The sequence below is a fragment of the Falco biarmicus genome, chromosome 3, assembly GCF_023638135.1.
Source record: "Falco biarmicus isolate bFalBia1 chromosome 3, bFalBia1.pri, whole genome shotgun sequence".
In the NCBI taxonomy this organism is placed as follows: Eukaryota; Metazoa; Chordata; class Aves; order Falconiformes; family Falconidae; genus Falco; species Falco biarmicus.
In genome coordinates, this window is record NC_079290.1 from 110,040,803 (window position 1) to 110,055,187 (window position 14,385).

A 14,385-nucleotide genomic window follows, 5' to 3' on the forward strand; every position below is an offset into this window, starting at 1 on the left:
CTTATCAAGATGTTAGGGTATCTTGAACTGTTACTTATAAAGCCTTTTCCAGTATTCTGCCATTTGTTTCACTGAACTTGTCTCTCTAAGCTCCTGAGTGTTGGTGTCCGTGTTACTACCTCATTTACCCAAATCCAAGGCAAACTTTTGTGTGTTTTCATGTTAGAAAAGTGAAATCTGAGGGTGTGAGTTCCTCCAGGATAACACATCGCTGCGTTTCAGCTGCTCCCTGCTGATGTCCAGGCTCTTGACCTGGCCAAGGTGATTTGCAGTGGCTTGCACACCATAGTTGTGGGGTACAGCAACCCAGGCATGCAGTTTGCTCTTGTGATGGCAGCTCCTTCCTTGTAACTGATTTTAAAGAATAATAATTAAACACACTGCTTAAAAAAATAGATAGAAAGCACTTTTTCCAGGAGCAACACTTAACATTTGCAGGGATGTCTTGGATTTGGGTGAATGTGGTAATACCTGTTACGACTGTCCCATCAGTTCCACTAATTGGGGATGTGAGATATCAGCCAACCCCCTGAATTATCTTCCTCCTCCTCCTTTCTTCTCTCCTAAAGAGTGGGTAATGATTTCAAGCATGATCTGTCATCTGGTGTATTAACCTAGCAACTTCACACTTGTGGTTGGGACTTGGATATACTGTAGTTTCTAAGTGTGGTGGTTGAATATAAATAGCCTTCATATGCAGTAAAATGTGTGGTCATTTAAAAGTTTCATATCTTGCGTTTGTGGGTCTTGCTGCTTAGTGACTTTGGAATAAGCAACACCCTTATGCTTGTATGTCTGTGCTCCACTGCTGTGGTTATACCAACATCTAGGCTGATTGAAGAAAAAAAAAAAAAAAAAGGGAACTAGAATGTTAAAAATACTGCATTATGTGGCATATGCATAGTGAAATCCATTCTAATCCTTAATTTTTTGGATCAGCTATGCCATTAGCTTCTTAATATTGTCACCCTTGGCTAAAAAAATCAACTCTTTGAGTAGCTACAATAGGGAGGCGTAATTCAGGAGGCTTGGTTCCTTCCCCGTCCCTGCCCTTGCCTTGGTGTATAACCGTGGGCATATAATGTGGAGTCTGAAATAGATTAATAATACTGACCTGCTGTAGTGCTGTGTTGAGATAAAAGGGACTTTGCAACTGTAATTGGAGTTGTAATATTAAAAATGTCAGTACCACGATAATAAGGTGTAGTTTTCCTGCTGGTTTACTGAACAGAAGCCTCTGGTCTGGCAGCTACAACACACCCCAGTAAGGAGCTAGTTACGTAGCTCCACGCAGCTATGCTGAGTTGAGAGGGAAAGGTCTTGATTCCTCGAGATGTGTAAGGCCAGTCCTGAGAAGCGTTTGATACTGTTTTGTTAAATATTATCATCCCTATTTTCAGTTCTGCTCCCATCTTCAGACTGCAGCAGGCAGTGAAATGTTGTCAAAATAGGATGTTTCTCTCACTGAACGTCATTTACCTTTTATTTTTCAGGTGGACTTTGCAAATCGAGAAAGTCAGTTGGCGTTTTATCATTCCATGGAGAAAACGGGTCAAGATATCAGAGACTTTTATGAAATGCTGGCAGAAAGAAGGCATGTGTCAATATCTTTATTACAGTTTTTTACTTTTCCAGCATTGTCTTCAGTGCAATTTAAACTTTCTTCAGGGCATAATTCATTCAACAAACACTTCTGTTCCTCTTGACTTTATCCTTCTTTTTAAAGTTTTATTAACAACATTTTAGCATATTTTTAATGTATTTTACCTTTTTGGTGGTTTTTTTTTTTTAAACAAATTTAGGCGGTCAGACTTAAACTGTGCAGGTTAAGTCAGACAGGATATCACACATCTAAGTGCAGTTGGTTACTGGAATTCATACCTAGGTGGAGGTTTTGGCTATCTGTGTGATCTGTATATTTAGTATCCGGTTACTGTGATGGGTCACCAGGACACAGTTGTGAGTCATTCATCATTTCTTAGGAATGCAAAGAATAGCGTATCTGTAATGCCTTCCTGTAGCCTCAAGAGAAGGATGTATGTTAATGGATGTATATATAGCCTGGTAAACTACTGCTGCTCATCTGTTGAGCTGGGAGTAAAATTTGGTCTTTGACCTACCCCTTTTCAACAGTGTAGTTTGTTAATTTGATAAAATATAAGTGAGGCTGCAATTTTCGCTGTTTGGCGTGAAAAATGTGTTCTGTGTTGATGCCCTTCTGCAGCATCTGTCATGACAGTGTCTGGCCATTTTGCACATGCTGCAACGGCTTCTGTTCCCCCTGCATGGCCACTTATCTCTGCAGACCCTGACTGAGAGCAGCCTGGCACGGAACACTCTGCATTTTGTGCTGCTTTTTCTCCAGTGACTGAATAAAACATCCATGTTTTATTGCCTTCAGAGGCTGGCTTAATTGTTGGGGTTCTGGTTTACCTATGAAAAAGCCCAGTGTGACACTGATTGTACCTCTGAGCTAGATAAATTCAGTGAGGTTTTTTGCAGCAAAATGGATTGGTCTAACATATATGCAAAATTACCAAATTTAAAAGTGAGAAGGGTTTGGAAATTGGCAATCAGGATTTGCATAATCAAAATAAATGAGTGCATTCCCCAGTCCATGCCAGATGTTGTGATACACCAGCAAGCAGTCGGTAATAATTTCCTCTGATTACACCAAATTCAGAAAAGAGAAGTGCATTATCGGATGTCTTCTAATGCACAGGAGTCAGCTGGGCTTGTCTTTGCTGTGAAACAATTCTGAGTAGAATGCTGATTTCTAGAACAGTGTGATACTTGGGTACACATTAGTCTTGTTTTTCGTTTTCTGTCACTATGCTCACATAGTCTTTACGAGATACTTGGGAGTAATGAATCGCAGAGTGATTGAGTGAGCTCTGCAGTGAGTCTTGTAATTTTGCATGTTCTGGTCTTCCTCTGAGCTCTTCCTGGCAGTTTATGCTCCCTTGCAATGATGCTAAGATCTCCACTAACTAGGTTATCTTAGCTTATAGTTGGAGCCAGACTGAATAGGACCCAAAGGAAAAAAAACCTACAAAAAACCCCAAACAAAAACCGTGACTGATTTTTTTTTAACTTCACAGCTGCCATTCACGACTTCCCACTTTGCTTGCAGAATGAGGGTTTTGTCTTCCATGTTTTGTTTCTTTGGGTTCTTTTTCAATTTTGTACATTTCTTAAAAGGTGGAAGCTGTCAGCTTTTACCATAAAACATAAACTGTGAAGCCAAATAAATGTATGTAAAATAGTGTGCAAAACACTCCGTAATACTGGAGAACTGGAGCGCCAGCTCTGTGCCACCCCTCTGCTAAAAAGGCGTGTTCAGTGGTATAAATGGCTTATTTTTGCAGTTTGGAGGTACTGAGATAATAATGTTAATTGCTTGACTGACTTTGCTGAATGCTTCCCATGAATTCACCTGATATCAGAAAGAACCTCATGTTTTTTTGTTGACTTGATCTTACTGTAGATAGGCAATGTCAGCATGTCACATGCACAAAAGAGCTAATTTTGGAATAAAATGATCACTTGCAGGGTTTAGGATTTTTTTAAAAAAATATTATTACCTTACTGCTTAGTAATGGAGAGGTTCCAGCCTTGAATTGTGATTTGACTCATGTTTTCAGAGGTAGGTTTCAGGTTCTTGAGATGGGGTGGTCTTCACCGTGACAGCCTGTGTGGGTGCACACGTGCTGTGTAGGTTTTACCTGAACTTAATGCAGTACTTGAATTTGGCAGAAATGAAGCAGCGAGTGTGGTGAAAAGATACTTGGCAGAGCTGTCCCAAACTGACCAATTAACTGCAGATGGTATTTGATAAGCTAACAAAGCATTTCATCCACTGCGTGCTGGTTCCTTGTTGTTAAGTCTCTGTATGCAGCTGTGTACAGTTGCCTTTATGCATGTATCGAGAAATTATCATAAAATCATTCCCCGACATAGCAAAGAGCATGACAGTGTAGTGCATTGGTTGAGAAGGAAAACTGACCTGTTTATTCTTATATTTAGCAGAGATGAAAGAAGAGGATCTTACGAATACGCCCCTGATCGTACTTACTACGAGACTGTTCGGACTCCGGGGACGTATCCTGAAGATCCTCGGCGAGAATACCCAGCTCGAGGCAGAGAGTTTTATGCGGAGTGGGATCCCTACCAAGGCGACTACTATGACCCACGATACTACGACGACCCACGCGAGTACAGGGATTACAGGGGCGATCCGTATGAGCAAGACATAAGGGAGTACAGTTACAGGCAACGGGAGAGAGAGAGGGAGAGGGAACGGTTTGAATCCGATCGGGACAGAGACCACGAACGGAGGCCGATTGAACGGAGCCAGAGTCCGACACACTCCAGGCGTCCGCAGAGCCCTGGAGCGTCTCCCTCGCAGTCGGAAAGGCTGCAGAGCGATTCGGAGAGGAGGATTTACAGCAGGTCATCAGATCGCAGCGGCAGCTGCAGCTCTCTGTCTCCTCCACGATACGACAAGCTCGACAAAGCCCGTGTGGAACGTTATGCAAAAAACGAAAAAACAGAGAAGGAGCGTGCTTTCGAGCAGGAGAGGGTTGACAAGGAGAAACGCTTGGTGAGAAAGGAAAAGCCAGAAAAACTAGAAAAGGAGAAAACGGATAAGCAAAAACGGAAAGCAAAAATCCATTCCCCCAGCTCTCAGTCTTCTGAAACGGATCAAGAGAATGAGAGAGAGCCTAGCCCTGAAAAACTGAAAGGCAACAGTAAACAAAATAAAGAGAGAGGTGACAAAGAAGGGACAGCTAAAAACCGCCTGGATCTAATGCCCTGTGTCGTGTTGACCCGAGTAAAAGAAAAGGAAGGGAAAGTTATTGATCAGCCCGCTTTGGAGAAACTGAGAGCAAAGCTTGATAATGACACTATGAAGGCCCCGCTTCTTGAACAAAAAACACAGGCATCTCAAGCTGAGCAAACCAAGTCTGAGCAGTCTAAACTGGAACCTGTCAGAACCAAGGTACAAAAAGAGAAAGCCCTTGCCAGTCACGTAGAAGTGGTGGATAAGGAGGGAAAACTGAAACCCAAAAAGCACTTGAAGACGGAGCAGACTTCTGAGGGGGCCAACGCAGTAGATTTAGACAAGTTGGAGGCTCGTAAAAGACGTTTTGCTGATGCAAATCCGAAGCCTGACAGGCAAAAACTGGAAGTAAAAAGAAGCAGCCAAGATGAGGAAGATGCACGCATGGTTTTGAAAAAGCAGCTTGATTCGACAGCTTCGTCTAGAGAAGCGACAATGTTAAGGGAAGGAGAATTGGAGAGGAAACCCCTGAGGAAGGAGATGCTTAAAAGGGAATCTAAAAAACTCAAACTGGAAAGACTTATTCCTGTTACTAGTCCCAAAGAAATTCAGGAGACTCTTAACGTTGGTGGGATTGGCATGCGTCCCACCCTAGATCTGCAGGCGAGGCTAATGGAGGCAGCTGACGAACCAGTGGAAGTTCAGGAACTCTCTTCTAAAAAATTGAACCCGGTAAAACCCCAGCATAAACAGGTACAGCTACTGGACGATCAAGGAACAGAGAGAGAGGACACAAGGAAGAATTACTCCGGTCTTCCTGAAGACACACCTGACCATAAACTTGGCCAAGAGAAACCTCAGTCAGCTGATACGGAAGAGAAGATTGGCATTGACATCGACCACACGCAAAGCTACAGGAAACAAATGGAGCAAAGTCGGAGGTTAAAACAGCAGCTGGAAATGGAGATAGCAAAGTCTGAGAAGTTCGGCAGTCCAAAGAAAGATGTGGATGAATACGAAAGGCGGAGCTTGGTCCACGAGGTGGGAAAACCTCCACAAGACGTCACGGATGACTCTCCGCCAAGTAAAAGGAAAAAGACTGACCAGTTCGACTTTGAAATTAGCACTAAAAGAGAAAGAAACTACAGAAGTTCTCGTCAGGTGAGTGAAGACTCCGAAAGGACGTCGTGTTCCCCTAGCATCAGACACTTCCCTTTCCACGAAGATGACGACACACTCGATTCTCCAAGGCTAATGCCATTAAAGGAAACCAAAGAGTCACCTAAAATAGAGGAAAAGGGTCTTTCGTACTCCAACATGACTGTGAGGGAGGACTCGCTGAAATTTAATCCTTATGATTCCAGCAGAAGGGAGCAGATGGCAGAAATGGCTAAAATAAAACTATCCGTGCTGAGTTCTGAAGATGACTCGAGTAGGTGGGAAACACAAGTGAAGCCGGAGCCTGGTAGAGTTGATATCAGCTTTCCAAGCAGCATCGTCAAAAGAGACAGCATACGCAAGCGGTCTGTCCGAGACCTGGAACCTGGGGAGGTGCCTTCAGATTCAGATGATGACAGTGAAAACAAGCCCCACTCCCCAAAAGCCTCATCCTTGTTAGAGAGTTCCAGGTTGTCTTTTTTATTAAGGGACAGAGAAGAGAAGTTACGTGAAAGAGAGGAAAGGTTGTCAAGTTCCTTAGAAAGAAACAAATTTTACTCTTTTGCGTTGGACAAGACAATCACGCCAGACACAAAGGCCTTGCTGGAAAGAGCTAAATCTCTCTCTTCCTCTAGAGAAGAAAACTGGTCCTTTCTAGACTGGGATTCAAGATTTGCTAGTTTTAGAAACAATAAAGACAAAGAGAAGGTTGACTCGGCTCCGAGACCTATTCCATCTTGGTACATGAAAAAGAAAAAAATCAGAACCGATTCAGAAGGTGGAAAACTGGATGATAAGAAAGAAGATCATAAAGAGGAAGAACAAGAGAGACAGGAACTGTTTGCTTCTCGGTTTTTGCATAGTTCAATCTTTGAACAGGACTCCAAGCGCCTGCAGCATTTAGAGAGAAAAGATGACGATCTCGACTTCATTTCTGGTCGATTGTATGGGAGACAGTCTTCCTCCGATGGGACTAATAGTGCTGCTGATTTGGTGCAAGAACCGGTGGTTCTTTTCCACAGCAGATTTATTGAACTGACGCGAATGCAGCAGAAAGAAAAGGAGAAAGATCAGAAACCAAAAGAAGTGGAAAAACAGGAAGATAAAGAAAACCGGCCAAAAACTCCAGAAGTGGTTCCTGATAGTAAAGAACCAGAACATAAAACTTCCTCCGTAGTCTGTCCCTCTTCAGTCGCTGTCCTGCCGCAGGAACCAGCGCCAGTCGCTTCTGAGAAGGTAGTGAATGAAAAGGTAGTGGTGGAAGCAGCTTCTGTAAAAGAAGAAAAAACATCTGAACCTGCTTCTGCAGCAGAGGAACAAAAACCTTTTCCTGAACTTGCTTCTCCTGTCAAAATTGAACCACCTGAGCAAACCGAACCCCCGCCAGTCGTAGAAGCTAGTAAAGAAGTTGTTGCTACAGCCCTGGCACCGGAGGAAGATGCTGTGGCAACAGAGCATCCATCGTACTTGGATACCAAGCCTCCTACTCCCGGAGCTTCGTTTTCCCAAGCAGACAGTGTAGATCCAGAACCCGAAGCTGTCCAGTTGATTCCACCTCCGCCCAAGCTAGTTCAGAAGTCCGATGAGGCTGCTGAACCTAAAGAAGAAAATCCTCTGCCGTCTGGCAACGCTGATGCCAGTGCAAGTCAAAAGGTGGAGGCAGCTGCTGAGGTCCTGCCGCCCGTTTCTGACAATGATATGGAAGTCGAACCTCCAGTTGTTGTAAAAGATAAAAAGTCCTACAAAAGTAAACGCTCCAAAACTCCCGTGCAGTCGGCTGCAGCCAATGTCACAGAAAAGCCTGTCACGAGGAAGAGCGAAAGAATTGACCGTGAAAAACTCAAAAGGTCAAGCTCTCCTCGTGGAGAGACGCAGAAGCTTTCTGAATTGAAGGTGGAGGCGGAGAAGGTTTCGAGGAATGCTGCTAAATCCCCTAGTTCTGCTGCCGAGCCAGAAAATGTGGAGCCGAGCTTGCCAATAGGTCGGACCAGGCGCAGAAACGTCCGGTCAGTCTATGCTACCACGGGGGACAATGAGGGCCCATCTCCGGTGAAGGACTCCGTGGAGTTCACCAGATCCACCAGGAAGAGAGGGGAAAAGGAACCGCAGGAAACAGTGACAACTGTTCCTACGACCCCGAGGAGGGGAAGACCTCCGAAAACCCGCCGTAAGCCAGAGGAGGACATCTCTCCCATAAAGACAGAACCGGTACAGCAAGAGGCTGAGGAGGCTGAAACGAAAGATGCTGTGGAAGCTCCTAAGCCTGCAGAAGGTTGGAGGTCTCCTAGATCCCAGAAGCTAACACACAGTCACTCATCAGCTGCTGGCAGCCAGCAGGGGAAGAAAGGGAAAAACGAACCAAAAGGCGATACCTCGGCTGAATCTGAAGATGCTGCTGAAAGAAGTGGTCAGGAATCAAGCGTCGGTGACAACAGCAATAAAGCAAAAGCGGCTGAGAAAGAGCCAGCAGCGAGCGAGCAGAAACGTGATAGGAAAGAACTGGATGCAGAGAAAAACCAGCTAGAAATCCCCGCAGTTGAGATCATTGAGAAAAAGCCGGTGCCAGAAAAGGTTACGAAATCCAAAAGGGGAAGGTATAAAAATACCAAAACTGTCGTAGATAAAGCATCTGTTTGTCTCAAAAATGTAGAAATACGCCTCAATGTGGATGAAGTCAAGGGCGCCTTGCGGCCAACCGAGGAGGAGGCAGAGCCAGTGGCAGTGTCACCAGCCAAAATGAAGAGCCCCCCAAAAGAAGACATCTTGCCACCCCATTTTGCTAAGAATGAGGTAGAAGATTCGTTCCCAGAGACAGAAAAAGAGGTGGTGCGGGAACCAAAGCAGTCCCCTGAAGCTGCCCAGTTAGCAAAACAGATTGAGCTTGAGCAGGCCGTGGAGAATATTGCAAAACTCACCGAAACTCCTCCGTCAATTGCTGCCTACAAAGAGCCGACAGCGGACGTGCCTGAAGTTCGTCAGGAGGAAGAGGGAGACAAGCCCGCCCATCAGGCCAGTGAAACGGAGCTGGCAGCAGCCATCGGCTCCATCATCAACGATATTTCTGGGGAGACAGAAAGCTTTCCTGCACCCCCAACGTATCCTGCTGAATCAGAAACTGAAATCCCCACAGAGCCCTTGGTGTTACCGTCACCTCGGGAGGAGATGGAGCCTGAGACGGATCAGGCAGTGAATAACATCCTAGAAACGGAGGCTGCCGTCGAGCCTGCGGTGCAGCCGGTTCCCAGCTCTGCCCCGTCAGCGGTGGAGACGGAGAGCAAGGAGGCTGAAGTCAGCTTCAGCGAATCTTCCAACTCTGCACAGGAGGCTGAGACCTTGCAGGAGGCTGAAGTTTCTCGGAAAGAAAAGGGTCGTCAGAAAACCACGCGGCAGAGACGCAAAAGGAGCACAGGCAGAAAGGGTGACGCCGCTGAAGTCAACACCTTTGAGCCAGAGAGGGTGCAGAGCAAATCGCCCCCCGCCAACGAAGTAAAGACAAAACCCGAAGAAGCCTTGAAGGAGGAAAAGCAAACTAAACCTGCGGCTCAGGCGTCTGTGGAGCCAAGTGCTGCCGACACCAACAAGGCTGCAGCCACTGACGTGGCTGCGCATGAAGCTGTCGCTGAGAGCAGCACCTCTCCGAAAGCCCCTGCTCCAGCTCCTCTGGACCTGGCCGCCCCACCGCTTCCCCTGGATGAGGGGAGTCAGAGCGCGTTCAAGATACGTTCGCCCATGGAGAACGCGCCCATCACACCACCGAGTGCCCCAAACGCAGCCCTTCCTGCTGTCCCTTCGGCAGCGCCGGCAGCCAAGCTGCCCATGCCGGTGCCCGCCGCGATCGTCCCCCTTCACTCCGGCACTGCCAAGGTGCCGGAGTGGATGGTAAGGCACGAGGAACCCCGTGCCCGTTCCACACCGCCTCCCGCTCTCCCACCGGACACGAAGGCGTCGGATATCGATACAAACTCCAGCACTTTGCGGAAGATACTCATGGAGCCCAAGTATGTCTCGGCGACGAGCATAACCTCCACGCACGTGACGACGACGCACGCTGAGCCGGTGAGCGCGCCTTGTTTGGAGGAGGCACCCCTCCACCCCGCGGTAGAGGCCATAAAGCCGGTTTCGGAGGAGAAACCAGCAGTCCCCGTCACCAACGCCTTGGACCCACCGGTGGGAGAAGCACCGGTGTTCAGTGAGAAGGAAAAGATAAGTACTGTGATTGCTCCCAAAGCCACTTCTGTTATAAGCAGGATGCCCCACAGCGTGGATCTGGAGGAGGCTCCGAGGATCACCTTGGTGAAGCAAGCTCCCCAAACCCAGACATGTCTCGTCAATGCCCCCTCGCCAAAATTTAAGCAGAGGTCAAGCACGAATGATAACAGTAGGTTTCATCCGGGATCCATGTCTATTATCGAGGAGAGGCCAGTAGAGACTGGGTCCAGTCCGGGGCTACGGGTGAACACCTCAGAAGGTGTAGTGCTGCTGAGTTACTCGGGACAGAAGACAGAAGGCCCTCAGCGAATTAGTGCCAAGATCAGCCAGATTCCCCCAGCCAGTGCTGTCGACATAGAGTTTCAGCAGTCTGTATCCAAGTCTCAGATTAAACAGGAACCTATCACACCATCTCAGCCAACGCCGAAAGGCTCCCAGACCTCAGCGGGCTACGGGACTGTTTCCACCCATTCTTCTTTGGTACTAGGAACACAGCCTTATAATACGTCGCCTGTCATCTCCTCCGTGAAACAAGAGCGCACAGCACTGGAGAAGTCCGACTCGTCCCACCTTTCTGTCCAGACTCCGGCGTCTCAGCCTGGTAAAGTCCTCACACAGACTGTAAACACTCCACCTGTACTCGTCCATAACCAGATGGTTGTGAACAAAAAACTGTCTGATCCAGCTGCTCTGAAAGTGGAGACCAAGGCTCTGCAACCCTCCAACTTGAGTCCTGGAGTCAGTCCTCACCACCCTTCCCTCTCTGGGAAAATGCATCCAGAAGCAAACCACGTCAGCTCGGGACCCAGCACCCCAACTGACCGGGCTATTTCCCACTTGGGGGTCACCAAACAGGAGCCGCACTCGCCGCGTACTAGCGGGCACTCACCGTCGCCATTCCCCCGGGCTTGTCACCCCGGCAGTACCTCGTCTCCGGCTTTATCGAGCAGTACCCCAGTCATGCTGGCGCCTGGAATTCCCGTTCCTCAGTACATATCCAGCATGCATCCCGAGCAATCTGTTATCATGCCCCCTCACAGCGTAACGCAGACTGTGTCCCTGGGCCATCTGTCCCAAGGCGAGGTGAGGATGAACACCCCTCCTCTCTCCGGCATCCCTTACGGCATCCGCCCGGAAGCGCTCCACTCCCCCAGAGCTGCTCTGCAACCCCAGATAGAGATCAAACCTCAGCGATCCAGCACGCCCCAGCCAGCTCCGATACGAGACATAGTGATGCCTCCTCTGTCTTCTCAGCATCCCCCTGAGGAGGAGATGCACTACCACCACACCACGGTGTGCCGAGGACCAGCCTCCGTTCAGTCCGACGTGCTGGTGATGCAGCCGGATTACCGCATGCACCCCACGAGCATCAGGCTCGACCAGTACAATGTCCCCCGGGATGTGAGGATGATGATGCACCCGCACATGGCCACTGTGGGCGAGCACCACTCGGAAACGAGACAATCCCGAACTCCTGAAGGGGCTGTGAAAACTCCCCCCGTCAGTAAGACCCCGCAGCCGGGAAAAGAGACGCCAAAATCCTCTGAAGGCAAGATGGCACACTCTCCTCACAGCGAGCCCCGGCTCCTCAGCGTCCCCTCCAGCAGCCAGCTGCCTGGACTGCCTTTGACGCAGCCGGTGGTGGTGCCGCATGGGGTACAGATCATGCACCCCACGGGGAGCTCCTTTCATGATTATCGGTCTGTGTATGGCGACATGAGGAATTACCATACAGCGGCACAGCTCGGGCATCCTCAGTTCCCGGGTGCCTCACCGATCGGGCTGCCTTCCCGGAGCATGACCCCATCTCAGGTGAGAAATAAAACCCTTTTTTCCTCCTTCTACCTGAAATCTGGAGCGCTTCAAGCTAATTGCAACCCTGGCGCGGCTCTGCGTGGCCACAGGAGCTGAGTGTAGCGCTCTGTGGTTAGTCTCCAAGCCCTACTTAAGTTCATAGCACAAGAAGAGGTATTTTTGTTTGGGAAATGGGGTTGGAATGCTGCTCGGCATTAGAGGAAGCTAAAGTAACCTGTTTCGTTAACTACTCTAGGACGCAAACCAGAAGGTGTGAAGCTGCCTACGGGTTTCTAGACATAGAGGTGTCGGGGGGGAGAACTGTCAGCATCGAGGTGGCGCGTAGGTCCGGCATCCTGGGATGGTTGGTGTGGCTAAGGGCTGGGCTTGGGGCAGGATTCAGGGGATGCGGTCTCAGCTCTCGGGTGTGAGAGGCTGGTGGGGTGGCCTTGGAAGGGGCGGCGTGTCCCAGCACCACCGCAGCAGGGCTAAGTGCTGTGGCGTGGAGACACAGATTTCTCTGCCAGCAATCCGATGGTGTCCTGGCAGCCTTATTGTTGAATTAACAAGTTCTGATACGCCCACAGCCTAAAAACTTTCCTTTCCCCCCTCCCCCCCACCGCCCACTTCCCAGGGTCTGCCGGAGGGCGAACACTCACACCCCAGCCAGCCAGTACGCAGCAAGACTCCTCAGATCCCCCAGGATCCCAAGGGCCCGCCAGCAGGAGGACCCGAACAGAGTCACCACCCCACTGTAAATAGGCATGCGGCACAGATAGACCCTCACGTCCACCTTCAGAGGGCACAAGCGGACACGGGCCAGACCTCCTACCCTTCGCCTGTCGCCATTTCAATGAAACAGGAGCTTCCATCACCGCACCAACCTCAGGCGGTTCCCAAGCAATCCATCTTTATCCCCACGACGTCGGGCCCCGGAGCACCGCCAGGGCTGCCCCTCAATCGCCCTGAGCCCCAGTCCACTCTCAAACAAGAGCCGTCTCCTCACCCCGTTGCGCAGAGACCTGTGGATATGGTTCAGCTTCTGACAGTAAGTATTGCTCTGTCGTCTTCTCCTGGCTGAGCAGCCTCGCACCCCTCATCCGGGAAGAAATAACTGGGTTCTGCGTAGCTCGTCTCACCTCTGGCACCAAAATTTGACCTCTCTTGCATCAGATGCAGAGAAAGTGATGGATGGTCTGTCTGCTTTCCGGGCTGTTCCTGTCCCCGGTGAATTTTAGCCATGTTCGTGTTTACATGGCATTTATGAGCGCCTCACGACAAGGCGCGCAGTGCAGAGCAGCCTGCTCCTCTGGTTACTTACTGCTTCAAACAGCCGGCAGGCTCAGGCAGGCAGTGCTGCGTCATTTTTACAGTCGGCTGTTTCTTGGGAAGGTTTTTTTCACGGTCAGGAAAGACTGATAGTTAAAGGAAAAGGAAAAAACCACTCTCCCAAAGCCTAGAGACTGAGGAAAAGGGGGGAGATAGCAAGGCACTCATGAGGAATCGAGCATTGCGTTCAGCTCTTGAGTATTTCCCGCATAACCTTGAGCAACTCTCCTGCTGCTGCTTGTTTCTCAATTTTCCCCTTTGTAAAAGAGAAAACGGCGTTTGATAACAGCCCCCCTCTGCCTTGTGCTGTGTGGGAGGCGGAAAGATGGGGAAGTGCTCTGATGTTATGATGAGGAGAGCCACCCAGGCTAAGCCGGCTGGAAGAAAAAGGACTGAATTAACTGATTGAGCAGGACTTAACCCCCAGTGTACAAGGGGTGATCAGATGGTATGTCTGTACGGAGTCCTTAAAGCAAAGCAGCGGTGTCTTAATTGTGGAAGTATTGGAGGCAAACGAGCAGCTCAGATGGGATTTAAGGTCCCCCTCTCCTTCATTTGCATTTAATAATTTCTGCTCCCTCTCTTTCCAGAAATACCCGATTGTCTGGCAGGGCCTTTTGGCTCTAAAAAACGACACGGCTGCTGTTCAGCTCCATTTCGTCTCTGGTAATAACGTCTTGGCGCACCGGTCCCTGCCGGCACCGGAGGGAGGACCGCCGCTGAGAATCGCTCAGCGCATGCGACTGGAGGCTTCGCAGCTGGAGGGTGTTGCACGGAGAATGATGGTGAGGGGTTGGGACGGGGCGAGGACGTGTGTTTGGGAAGGGCTGACACCCATGTGCTGAAAACGGGGCTGCTCTTAGCAGCTGTGTAACCAAAACTCGCGCCGCTTCTCCCGGAAACCTCGGCTTTCGTTGCTTTTGTCACGTTATTTTGGGGTTCTGGTGGTAGCTGTGCGATTCCTTCGTCCCAGTGTGGGTTGCAAGTCACGAGCAATAAGTTTTCCTCTGCATTCACGCAAAAGGGAACGGTGGGGCTGGGAAACCTTTGAAGTCACCCATCCCTCAGCTCTGGAACGAAATCCTGCTGGCTCCAACACGTCTGAGTAAGGT

At 49.1% G+C, this 14,385-nt stretch overlaps 1 protein-coding gene across 4 annotated transcripts in view; it reads left to right on the top strand.

Annotated features, from left to right (window-relative positions):
- SPEN (spen family transcriptional repressor) overlaps positions 1–14,385 on the top strand; it is a 71,069-nt gene that overhangs the window by 54,252 nt on the left and 2,432 nt on the right. For 2 of the 4 annotated variants that reach the window (XM_056333761.1, XM_056333763.1), the window contains 4 exons: positions 1,494–1,594; positions 4,027–11,962; positions 12,579–12,992; positions 13,864–14,058. In XM_056333761.1, coding sequence (XP_056189736.1) covers positions 1,494–1,594; positions 4,027–11,962; positions 12,579–12,992; positions 13,864–14,058 — 8,646 coding nt within the window. The remainder of the gene's footprint in view (positions 1–1,493; positions 1,595–4,026; positions 11,963–12,578; positions 12,993–13,863; positions 14,059–14,385) is intronic. The other 2 variants (XM_056333762.1, XM_056333764.1) reach the window with 1 other exon arrangement.